General features: G+C 42.5%; 1 protein-coding gene across 8 annotated transcripts in view; it reads right to left on the bottom strand.

The window, feature by feature from the left end:
• Positions 1-12,861, bottom strand: part of LOC310817886 (unconventional myosin-VI) — a 44,730-nt gene that overhangs the window by 25,376 nt on the left and 6,493 nt on the right. For 7 of the 8 annotated variants that reach the window (XR_014554702.1, XM_083688609.1, XM_083688610.1 and 4 more), the window contains exons 2-10: positions 9,109-9,240; positions 6,623-6,692; positions 6,297-6,370; positions 5,448-5,577; positions 5,026-5,131; positions 4,815-4,870; positions 4,622-4,719; positions 4,361-4,525; positions 2,524-2,604 (exon numbers count right to left, since the gene is read on the bottom strand). Coding sequence is in view for 7 of the 8 variants with exons in the window: in XM_083688609.1 (XP_083544735.1) it covers positions 2,524-2,604; positions 4,361-4,525; positions 4,622-4,719; positions 4,815-4,870; positions 5,026-5,131; positions 5,448-5,577; positions 6,297-6,370; positions 6,623-6,692; positions 9,109-9,222 (894 nt within the window). In the remaining variant the exon portion in view is untranslated. Of the gene's footprint in view, positions 1-1,662; positions 2,224-2,523; positions 2,605-4,360; positions 4,526-4,621; positions 4,720-4,814; positions 4,871-5,025; positions 5,132-5,447; positions 5,578-6,296; positions 6,371-6,622; positions 6,693-9,108; positions 9,241-12,861 lie in introns of those variants that run through there. The other variant, XM_083688615.1, reaches the window with a different exon arrangement.

Genomic DNA, 12,861 nt, shown 5'->3' with positions numbered 1-12,861 from the left:
GATACACTGGCAACACAGCAGAAGCAACATACTGTAGCTGCTAACATCAGAGCAGCATGGCAGATCATCTGGTTTTATGAGAATTGGGTTTCCTAAATGTAACAATCCCAAACAAATCCTGGAAAGCAGTTTAATTTGTTATCTGTTATCACTGAGACTAAGGATTTTCTCATCCCATCATTAAAGTTTGCATTCTTAAATTTGTATCCATGGGAATAATGTAGCCTAAATGAGAATGATACTGTAAATGGGAATAGTACCATGAGTTTGTAAATATGAATGAAGGCAATGAATATACTTTTCCTGCAAATGGCACTAGCAGAAATTGCCCTATAAAAAACAACCAGATCAACAGCAGAGATTTAGGTGGCTGGTGTGTAGCACTTCTTCTCTATAGAAAAATGGATGACAGAAGGTGATAAAAAAAAAAAAAAAAAAAAAAAAAAAAAAAAACACTAATCCATAATAGTAATCTAAACTCAACAGTTCATCAATGTGTAGACACATTACTACTCTCAATATGTCCAATCAGCAATTTGTTTAAAGCACATTTAAGCACTTTTCATGCCAATGAAAGATGCTTATAGTAGCTGCTTTTCCTGAACTTTATGCATTCAGCAGATCTTTCTTGGCTCCTTATTTTTCAATATCTGAACACAAAAGCCCTGGTGCGGAGCTTTCAGAAAATGAAGAAGAGGGCTGACAGAGTCTCTGTATGCCAGATAGACCATTGTACTGTGACATTCTGGGCCAGACAAAAGCTGGACACAAAAGATGTTGTCATTTTGACCTCAAGCCCTTCACTAGAGAGCAAAATCAAATCATGCACTTTCAAAAGGGAGAGAGAGAGAGAAAGCATGCAAAGACTCCACAACCCACTACACCCCACTGCACTCTGCACTGATGTGAACCCTGATCTGAATGCCAAAATTCACATCACTACAATTCCAAAAGAAAAAATCCCTTTAATTTGACAAAATACGATATATAATCACCTTATCGTCCTGTATTATATAGAGAAGAAGCATTGTGAAGAAACATACAGCCTTGATCAACACAAGTGACAGGAAACATTGTACATTATATGGGCTTGGCAATAAGCCTGCAGGGCTTATCATTGAAACAAACATCACGTCTGTCTGGAGTTGGTCAAACATAGCATTCAACATTTAGCAGTTTGTTTCCCCAGACCACAGTTATGTCCCTCCTATGATCCTGTAACAAGTGGCATGCCTCTAACTGGAGCATGAATGTTCCGGAAGTGAATTTGAAAAAAAGACTGTAAAAAGTTGAAACTAACAACCTACTGTAGCTACACTTTGAATCATTGTGAAGGCAATTCCATACAGTTTGACGCCTGTTTAGGATATACATTAACATAAAATGTATCATTCTCAACCCCACTGAGTAGGATTACTCATCATCCAAAAACATACATACATATCAATATTGCCACTTGTACAGCTTAAGGTACAAATGCAATTACAATGATAAGCCATATGAACATAATGTCCAAACCCTGAGACGTTCCTTTTCCTAATGATGTCCCAATGTAAAGTGGGATGAATTAATCATTGTACCTCAAGGATGAAGAAAGGCAAACTCTTGTTCAATCTGTTTTTAATAATAATAATAATGTATTATAGTAGTCCTGAAGGGGTGCCGTATACGGCTGCAATAATGGAATACTTATGCATAATTAATCAAAGGCAGAAGGCAAAGCAAGGAACTCATTTCAGAGGATAGAGAATTCTCATTGATGTGGTACATTAGATTGGTACATTCATACGGTCTTATTTCACTGTCAGATTTCCTAATGACAATGTTTGCCTCTTATCTGCATCACATCTCTGGGAAGATTTCCAGAGGTAAAGGGGTGGTTTGTTCTGATCAGAATGAAAGACAGCATACTTTTCATTGTGGGAGTACCAAACTCTAACTAAATTTCCCTAAGGAAAACTGTGTCAGCATACCAATAGACAGGCCACGTTTTTGACTGAGCAGGCCATTTGGTAAAGGTAAGAGACATTGTCACAGATACAAGGAGAGATGAGGATGAACAGTACATTCTGTTCCCTTTCTACACAGAGTCCGCTCTAGGTACAATTCCAATTAGTTCAGGAGATGAAGTGTATCCCTGTCATTAGATAGTGGTGGGGAACCTGGCCCAAACGAATCAGAGGGTTGGATATTGGAGGTGGTTTTCCAGAGTTCTGGGATTACCTGGAGCAGCAAGGATAATGGAGAACATACACTGGTTGCTGTTACGATTAGGACAAAATGAGATTCGAAGGACAGAGGGGGTAGGGGAAAGGGGTGGAGGGAAAGAGAGAGAGAGACTGGGAGAGGAGAGAGAGAAAGACAGAAGTAAAAAGAAAGTGATAAAGATCTTGAAAAAGAGAGAAGGGAAGATAAAGAGAGAGAAAAAATTAAGCTGTGACAGAAAGAGAACAAGGGAAAGCTAAGACAGAAAGAGAGAGAGAGAAAGAAAGAAAGAGAGAATGAGAGAGAGATCTACTGTACCTCAGGGCTCTTGCGGTTCTGAAGGATCTGTTTGTCTGTGTCCTTGGATGCAAAGAAACGTGTGCATCCTCTGTTCAGATACTACAAGAGGGCAAAAAAGAAAAAAAAAAAAAAAAAACTTACAACAATGATCTCATGTTATCTTCATTCACCATCTCATCATATCATACAAACAGCAAGGTTCATCATATCATAGAATACATCAAAGACTAACTAACTAACTAAAAATCTGAAATTTGGTGATTTTGAAAGTTACACCTCAGTGCTTTCTGAAATCTTGATTACTTAGTTTTTCCTTTAACATTTCCACAACACTGGGGAGTTGCACATGATGGATGATATTATCGTTTTGCTGCTTTAGTGTTGTAAACCTTGATCATTCAGACTACACTGTGGATTTCGGGAAGAGTACATCTAATCAAAAGATATTTCTGCCTCTCAGTAATTGCTTTTGTGCGAGTTTTAATGGCTTTTTTCGGTAGCTGGCTCCCGTCCTGTCACCAGAGATACGGGACGGTGATGAGCGCCACATAAACGACTTCCCAGGTGAGAAGGACAGAAAACAGCACACAGAACCAGGCCTTATCTTATGTTTGTATAGAAGAGTCATTTTAGCTGGGCAGATGGAAAGGAAGAATGACTTTCATTACAGGGAGGCCTTGGGGAGGTGTTCACTTCCCTTCCCACTCCCTCCTCCCAGCCCTGCGCTGCACAGGCAGGACGTTTCCAGCGCACCACTGACTAAGACTAAGAGGCAGGCCCTTATGGAGCGCCCCACCGATGCTAACCCAACATCCCACGGGGTGCTTTCAGTCTTGGCTACGCACAAAGTCATTGTTGTGATCAAGAACTCATTTCATTTTAGTTTCCAGGTCAGCAGAAAAAAGGTTGGGAATATATGAGGCCATCAGAGGAAGGCGGCACAAGCCGTGGCTTACTGGGAGCAGAAATGCTTCGCTGGGGAGCTTCATACAGTAGAAGAGAGAGATAAATTAAGGCCACATACATGTACTGTAGCCTGCAAATGGCACAGGTGAGAATAGGCCATAAAATAGTAATACTGACATAAAAGTGATGTCTTTCCAAAGAAGGGGCTGGAATGTGCCTTCAGATGTGTCCGCAACATTAGAGTTTGACTTGCCCTATCTTTGCTTTGGGACTTACTGTCAGGCAACTCAAATTCAGTAAAAATTCTACTTGATGCCAATCTGTCCAGTATAATTAAAGGGAGAGGTATGGAGCACTTGGATGTATCTGGGTTCTGTCAAGTCTGCTGGCTAACCTGCACTGTTTACTCAACATTCACCTGCTCATTCTCAAATAAATTATATGTGCTAAGAGCCAGGATATTCAAAGGTCGATACTCATGTCTAGAGTTTAATTGGAGATCAGCAGAAATGTCAGGGCCATTATCTCAGCATTACTCAGTTTTACTATCTACATTAAAGCAGCCGATGTTGGTGTCAAGAGCTGGAGTCAATGCCTTTCCCTGAGATGACCCAGACAAGGATCATTAAGAGGGGACAGACAGTAGACACGGTAATTACAACGACAATTACAACTGAACACCCTTACCCTGCTAGCTAATAAGAATAGGGTGCCTTAATGCCAAGAGATGGATACCATGAGATGGATAGTGGATTTGGTGCCAAGGAGAGGCCTCTCAATGACAGCCAAGTGTGCCATCTAGTGGCTACAGCCAAAACACATGATTACAAACAAATTACATGTCAACGATGAATTGACATTATTTTTCACTGAATATTTCTCAGCCAATTAAAATAAGTGGTGCCCTGTTATTCAACTTCACTGCACTGATATGGGAAGTCCCACTCACCCTGAAGGTGTCTGGGGAGCCCAGGTGGAACTTCTGGCTGATGTCCTCAGACGCCCCGGCACACAGCCGGTAGAAGATGTGGTAGTTCCTCTCCTCCTGGCTCTGCCTGCATATCCTTGACTTCTCCAGCAGGTAGTGAGACACAAAGCCCCCCACAACAGTATTCTGACCCAACACAGATTCAACTTCACATTAGTATTTTCTCGCCGGCAGCTTTCATTGATAACTGGTTGATGATGAAATATGATTAAGGTGCTGTACCTTTTCATTGAAGTGGATTTCTACAAACTTCCCAAAGCGACTGCTATTGTTATTCCTGACGGTTTTAGCATTTCCAAAAGCCTCCAGCAGTGGATTTGCTGTGTGATTCAAGAGGAAAAGCTTGAATCAAAACACAGCTTCATACAGTATGGTGTTTGAGTCAAAAGCAGGAGTCATTCATGATTCTTATTACCTTCAACTATTCGCTCATCAATATCTTGACCTGTTCCATACGATGATGTCAAGTATCTAGAGTGCAGCAAAAAGAAGTTAATGCAAACGCAAACCTTCTCATATCTCTTTGTCATGTTAACAAATATAAACAGTCTGCAAGGCCAGGCAGATTCCTTATTTTGACTACACAGTATATATAGTTATACATATTTATTTAGTCATGTATTTACCGAAGCACAAACTTGGTGTTTTCGGTTTTTCCAGCCCCAGATTCCCCAGAGACTATGATGGACTGGCTCAACTTCAGGACCCTCATGTCCCTGTAAGCTTTGTCAGCTGAGAGAGAGGAGAATCCATTAAAACAAGTGTTTATCCTCTCTGTTACATCAGAAGCTAGATTTATCTAAATGAAAACTTCAATAGGATAATCCTATTGGATTTAAACTAACAGCAGAATGTGGTAACATGAGCCATATAAAGTGTGCAGTGTGTTCTCATTGTACTAGGTAACTACTGTTACATCACACTGATCATAGCTGCAAGTAAAAAAACCTTCTGAGAAAATGAAGTGTGACTGCTCCCTTGTGGACAGCTGTGAAGGTGCAGCGTTGTTCATGTGACAGTGGCACAGCTGTGGTGACTCCGCACTCACCAATAGCGTAGACATGGGGTGGCAGAGTGCCCAGTGACCTCCCATGGTACTGTTTAATGGTGTCTGGCGAGTAGAGCTTTGGAAGGTCGTAGTACGGGTTTACTGCAATTAGGATATTGGCTACAAAGGTCTGGTAGAATGAAAGAGAAATCTGAAGTCAGAAATAGTGCACATTTAAGAGGCTGTTTTTAGCCAACACTTTCTTAAAATACACATCAAATACTTTTTTCACAAATCCATCATCTCTCACAGCCAGTTTATCTCCTGCATATTTGGCTCAAAGAAGACAGTGCCCAACTAGCACAGCAGTAACTCATTGTAGCCACTAGATGACACCTGGTGGAACTCAAGTGTCCCCTGCCTCTCCTCACCAGCTGGCATCCACGTCTTGCTGTCACCTCAGAGGACCTAATTAAGTTCAGTGGGGAACAGGATAGCCCTCCCTGGCTGATTACTGAGGTCACCTGAGCCTAGGGGTGAACGCAGGTACCAGCAGGGAGACAGTGATGAGAGGAGCTGTGTGTGTGTGTGTCTGTGTGTGTGTGTGAATGAGTGTCTCTCTCTTTTTCAGGTATCTCCCAGCAGACACCTGACAGGCCAGAGTGACAATGACAGGAGCCGTCACACCACCCAGGGAGGGAAGGGGACACAACACACATGGGCACAGTCAACACACACGTAGGCTCAGTGGTACTGAGGGGAAGGGGCATTACCACAGAAAAAGGTGAGTGTCCTATTCTCAATCCTGCTGTTCCAATCTGTGGCCTGTGGTCCAGCTGGGTGTATACTGTAGCTGCTTGGGAAGGAACGAGGAGGCATAGCAGGGTACTCTGTGTATGCAGTACTTACATAAATTTTGTCTTTACTGTATCGCACTCGGACGTTGTTCAGTAGAGTGGCTTCATTCAAGTACATCAAAGAACCTGAAAACAGGACACAGGAGGCGAATGAAGACACAAGTGACAAACTGTCAGAAAAGAGGCTCAAAATGGAAAGCATATCAGGACATTCACAAAATGGCAAGGGAATTATTTGCCCTCAGCAATTCTTGTAGGGTTGTAATTTAGTTCATATGGTGCTTGTAAAACACTTGGGTGGAAGTGTAACCATCATATCTAAAACATAAAAACCATGACCACACTTGAAGAACAATAGCACTGTTCATAGAAACTCACAGTTGTCTTCCACATGTTTGTTGACATCATCCTCAGCAGGAAACACTTGGTTGATCTGGGCCAAAAAGGTCTGTAAAACATGTTGAGGAGGGATTTATTCACATTACTGTACTTTAAAAGAAACTAAACTCATAACTTTTCAGTAGTGTGACTACACAGCATACTGAATGTAGCACAGAATATAGAACAGAGACAAAGGAAGAAGAGGAGTCAACCTATTACCTCCACTTCGATTGCTATTTCTGTGCCTACTTTTAAAGGTTCTGGCTACGTCAGCGCCATTTCAAGTCTTTGTAGATGTGTAGTTTTTGAACTCCTAGAAGGACTAAATATACCTCCTGTTCAAAACTCCACTGCTTCAATCAGCAGTCCCCTGGTGCATGGAGCAGAGAGTGACATATCAAGGGATGATGAATTATTTGGAGAGAGAGAGAGAGGGGGGGGGGGGGGGGGGAAACAGGATCTGGAAGGCTTGGAGCTCTAGATGCTGTGGAGTGACTGAGAGCTGCAGGCCAGGCAGCCCGCCCCCCCCCCCCCCCCCCTCCTCCTCAGGCCCAGAGACGTCCATCCACACCTGAGTACAGCCAGCATGCATTATTCACTGGCTTTATCAGCACAGGACAAACAACAACCACATGTGCCCTGGCTCAGTGTGCAGGGCCTGTTGAGGCTGGTGCTTGGTGTGTTACGGTGCTTGGTGTGTTACTGTAGCACGTGTTTTGGGGGTAAACACATCTGGCTAAAGCTGGAAGTTATTTTGGAATCCTGAAAGCCGCTCAAAGCAGCACACTGCCATTGCGACTGTTCTGTGACTGGGAGAGAGCACTTACGGTTAAGCTGATGAGTTTCTTTATGACTCTCACTTTCTGCCCCTCTCTACTCTCTCTCTTTGAGCCTGACAAGTTGAAAGGAAACATGGTCACATGGTCACATGCTTGTGACTATTTAACAAGGCAAACCCTGTGTCAAAAGTCCAGACTGAGGGAATGAATGAATTAGAACATCAAAGGGAGAAATCGTTGTTTTCTGTACAGTAAACTCTAATTCACTCCACAATTCCAGCAATGCTAACAATGACGGGGATCAATGACGCTTTTGAGATACAACGATGTTTCTGAAAATATGAGCGAAGAAAAATTCCCTTTCCCGCTACCAACCAAAGCTAGGCAAAAGCTTGTTGCTTGTTGTTCTTCTTCCGCATGGAAACATTAACATCACCGACAGTAGAAGCGAAAAGCCAACTTCTGCCATTTTACCTTCTAAGAGGAAAACATGACCATGTTTAACAAATATTTGAGAGGGTCTGTGTGAACACACATGGAGAGTGACCTTCGAGTCTGTGGGTTAGTTTGTGTGCCTGTGATCTGTAGGCCAAACACAGCCAGCTCCAGTTGTCATGGAGCCCTACCAGCCTCTCTTCACTGTGCTACATATTTAGTCTTTCCAATTAAAGAGTCACTGCAAGGGTTTTAATAATACCCCAAGGCTGGAGTGCCAAGGTGACGTACAGTCGATTCATTCTTTCCTGCAGTGGTATGTTCAACATTCTCTGTTCTTACTGGCAGGATTCTTTAGCACTGAGCCATGTGAGGTGACTGAAGGAGGGAGAAGGGGAATTGGGGGAGGTGACGCAAGGCCCCCTGCATTTAAACACAGCCTTTTTTTTCTCTCTCTCTCTCCCATCAAGGCAGAGTGAAACTGTGGAAACTGTCTGGGACACATTACCTAACGCTGCGGGGCACAGAGTCGGCCATTGTGGCTGTGTGACGTTGTGTCATGCACTGAGCGGCCTTCTCTCCTGACGTCCCCCCCCCCCCCCGAAGGTCTGCCAGGTCGGCATGCGAGGGAGCTCGTCGTACACTGGCACAAACTGGCTGCTGCTGGACAGAATGCACATTGTGCACCAGTCTCAGACTCCCTGTTACGGCCAACCGCAGCCCAGAACTGCCACTTACATCCACAGAATGGGGACATCCGCTACAAGTGACTGGACCACACCACCCACACACACACACACGCACGCACACACGCACAGTTTCCTTCATAATAACGGATCTGACAGAGCCCAGTGCTTTATGGGCCAGATGTAAACAACATAATTGAGCAGATTGTTTGAAGAGGAAACTCAGTTTCTGAGACCTTCTGGTGACAAAGTGTTTGAGACGGGCAGGAAGGTATGGGTTACCATAGAAACTTTGTTTCGGTAACATCAAGAGCTTTGAACAGGGTAATACATTATTTAGCCAAGAGGAATAATGAATTTGCATTGAATGGTGGCCTCTAGGACAAACTGCTTGACCAGGTAAAAGCCACTTCAGCTCAGACACTGTGACCTAACCTTGTATCCATGGCAGAAGGTGCCGTCCATAAACTAAAGACTCTTTTTGATAGCAGATGTGGCACTGATGATGGGAACCCCCGTGATTTGTATCATGTGTAAAACGTTATGGTGATAAATGTCTGTGCACATGTGCGTGCTCACTCACCTTTCCCTTTTTCAGAGGCTCGATGGTCAGGCTATCTGCTCCTATGTCCACTATGGTCCCCAGCTGGAACCCATCTGTTGGGTGGGGTGCCCACACCGGCTTCCCATCCTCCATTGCGCCGCTCGACAGGCTCTGGAAAACATGGGACAGACACAGGGGACAGTTAGGAGGCTGTTCACGACTGAAGCCAGAATGAAGAAATTATATCTTTTTAAAAAGTATATTAATGCTGACATATGGATGGAAACTATTATTGGAAGTTTGACAGAACTTTTAAATGGCATATTTACATCCAATGTGCAGGTAATACGTATGCTTGATTATTGAAAACATGACTAAACATACCTAAATCAGGTTACATCATGTTTTCATTGCTCAAGCATAGACATTACCCCCACACTGCATAAAGTTTGCCATGTAAAAGTTATCTGACTCTCAGACTTTTGAGAAATGGTTGTCCTACTACCTTCACAATGTCACCTGCAACCAGAGTAGTAGAATTACGGCATAGGCTACCTGTGGACTAAGCAAATGAGCACACCAGCACTCTCAAGTTTACCACATTCTCCTGGGCATTGCTGTGGCCAGGCCTCCAATTACGATGTTATTGAATCAAACTAACAGCTGACCCTGTTACCGTGGTAAAGTTACAGTACAATGAGCAGCCATCCCTCTGAGAAATCTGCAGACACCTGAGGCTTGTGCCATGGGTAATCACAAAAAACACAGCCTAAACAACTCTACCTCCCTTGTATAGAGAGACAATAGTCCCTCTTCTCTATTTGAGACAAACAATATGACAATGAGACAGGCGCTTCCAAAACAGAAGCAACAACAATGCTCTAGTTCTTGACAAAAATGTAAGAGGTTAGGGGCCTTCTGCTCATCCAATTTGTATCTTATTGATGTCTGAAAAGTATTGCAGGCTATGGACACTGGGTGTCCATGGAGGTTGGCTAGATGTGGTTCGGTTGTTCAGTGCAAAACAATGGAATTTATGGGTCCCTTGGGCCCTGTTAGCGTGCTAAAAATAACATGCCTACATCAACTTAACTAACTTCAAACCAAGTTGGAGCCTGTAGCAACGTAGTACTTCTTCACACTTCAAAGTGACGCTTAGGCTTACTCTTTTCCTATAAATGTACTGTTTTGTAGGCTGTCATTGCAAAAGTACACATTGAGGAGCACTATAATCAGGGGAATATAATAGATTTCGCAATAGAACTGGCAACAGGCACTGACTTTGGACAGATTCCACTTTCTGCTTACAGTTAAGTTTCTCATGCTCACAGTTTGTCCCAGATAGAACTCTGTTGCCTGAGACACAAAGCTCTAGAGTGTGGCCAGGCCCCAGAACACAGCCTGGGTTGAAGGGAGATTTTCAATGCTCAATTATCAATTATTCAGGTCATGCTTTGGGAATTGCTTACTATGCACCACAATCGCCTTATTCTCTCTGACAACAAAAAAGCCACATCAAAATATCTTTAAGGGGGCCACTAAAAGAACCATGCTAATGGATTAAACTTGAACTAACAAACCCAATGATCCAATATAACATATGTAGGCCTACTTGTAAGTTGTCACAGTAACAGTCACTCAACAGTCACTCTTATAAAGCAACAGGCTTCATCAATTGTAACAAATACCTACAAGTACATTCTGGAAACACACTCTGTACTGACTAACATAGTTAAGCTTCTCCCATGTCACGAAGGAGCAAACTGATCCTATTAACATGAGTGAGATCATAAATATTTGTTTTCTTGTCACCTTTATAAAGCAGAGAGACTTATCCACAATCCTGCTGCCCACAACGATAAAATAGCCCACCAACTTCAGATGTACCACACAACATTTAAGCCAAGTGTTCCTTTTTAACCAAAGTGTCATCGTGGCGTAAAGTCAAAGTGGAAAACTTCATAATGCCTGACAGTTCTGAATGGGTCCCTTCATTCATAACCTCTAGACTAGAACAGTTTAGCACTGTGTAGGGAGTTCAATCTTTGCTTTTCACACAAACATGGCAAATTCAGTTAGGCCCAAAACCACATCATAACCATACATTCAAACAAACTCCCCAGTCCCCATGTCACCTATTCGTGAGGAATTTGAATGAATTGGATTTTTCAGCTTGAACCGGAAGTACTGTGACTTTGAAGGGGGGCTATTCTGCCCTACATTGAGAGCCCATCCCCATTCATGTTCACGGACTACAATCTGACTAAACGACTTCACCACTCCTATTGAGGGGTTTCACTATGATTCAGGAATGTCACACTATTCAATCAGGCATGGTAAAAAAAAATAAAAAAAACATGGATCAAAGGTTGGTGGTAACGTATTGACTGAGCTGTAAAATTCACCTGGCCCTGTATACACACAGGCCATCACTTCCTCATATTGTACTACTGTATCCTCGTCCTGAAGAACTGAAGCTAACCTGAGAATATGTACAGTAGCATTTCTCCTTGCCAAAACTTCATCCTACACCTGGTCACAATCCCTCCAATCAGTTAAGGCTCTAATCATACGCCCAACACAAATCAGACTGCCCTTAAACTGTGAACCTGAGGACCAGGAAGTTCCCCAGGCAATGACATCAGAACTGATGATGCAAAGCAATTTGAATAGTGAGCGTTTAATTCCTGAAACCACATCAGGATATGAGGTCAATATCCAATCCCTCAGGCTTTCTGATAACACGTTCACATATTGCTTAGCAAATTAACCCAGATAGATTAGTTCAGCAGATTTCCATGCTGTCATTCAAGGTGTGGTGCTGATGTTCTTCAGTGGAAAATGGATGAGTCCTGCCAGAAGCAACAACAGTGTTTTATCAAAGTTTAGAAATTAGTGCAAAAGAGAACTACAAGAGGGCAGCAAAAAGGCTAGGATAAGCGTACCTATTAAACCAACATACCCATTAAGCCCAAAAACTCTTTGTATTAGTTTTTATGCTGTTTTTATGTCTCTACTAATCCACCCGTCACTTTGTATTTGAAGCAAATCAGACTTCCTGGTGGTCATTTTAGAAGTTGCAGAAAAACTTAGGTTTACTTTACTTTTTTGGATAAGTGCCCATAGTTTATTGTTTAATTAAGAGATCCATGTTTTTATATATGGATAGATCACCAAATGAAAGGATGGATTTTATGAGTATGATTATATTTTTCAGATTGATCATTTTATCTCCATCTTTTTAGGAAAATTAAGGCAGTTTACCTTAGAAATTATACATTTAAACTTAGATTTTGGTGGGGTTAATAGGTACACTTACACTATACAAGTAAGCATGTTAACAAGCACTTCATAAACGTAAAATAGCCTACATGATTAAAAACTGCAGCTTTCAAAAACATTTTGTATTTTCACGTAGGCCGAAATGTTGTCATGGGTCATTGGTGTGTCACTAGAACAGCTTGGAGCCCTAATGAGCCATGCATGAGGCAAGACCAAACCTGATCCCCACCCACAGCCATCAACTGTACACTCTAGCTGAACACCATAAAGTGCAGCAGGGCTTATGCGGCTTCAATGGAACTATGAGTCATGGCAACACGTTGACGTTCATCTAAAAAGCGAAATAGGAGTTCAAAAGAAGACATGATCACTATGACTGACTGCACTATTCTGGGCCAACAACTAAGAGCCAGTGTCAAAGGTTTCCTTCACAAAAATGGCATATAAATAGCCTGCTCATTATCATATTCAGTGGTGTATAAAATTAAATTTGGGGATGCAAACCAACCA

Source organism: Argentina silus, assembly GCF_951799395.1.
Source record: "Argentina silus genome assembly, chromosome: 17".
In the NCBI taxonomy this organism is placed as follows: domain Eukaryota; kingdom Metazoa; phylum Chordata; class Actinopteri; order Argentiniformes; family Argentinidae; genus Argentina; species Argentina silus.
The sequence above is the reverse complement of the archived record's forward strand: the minus strand, read 5'-3'. Positions and strand labels throughout refer to the sequence as shown.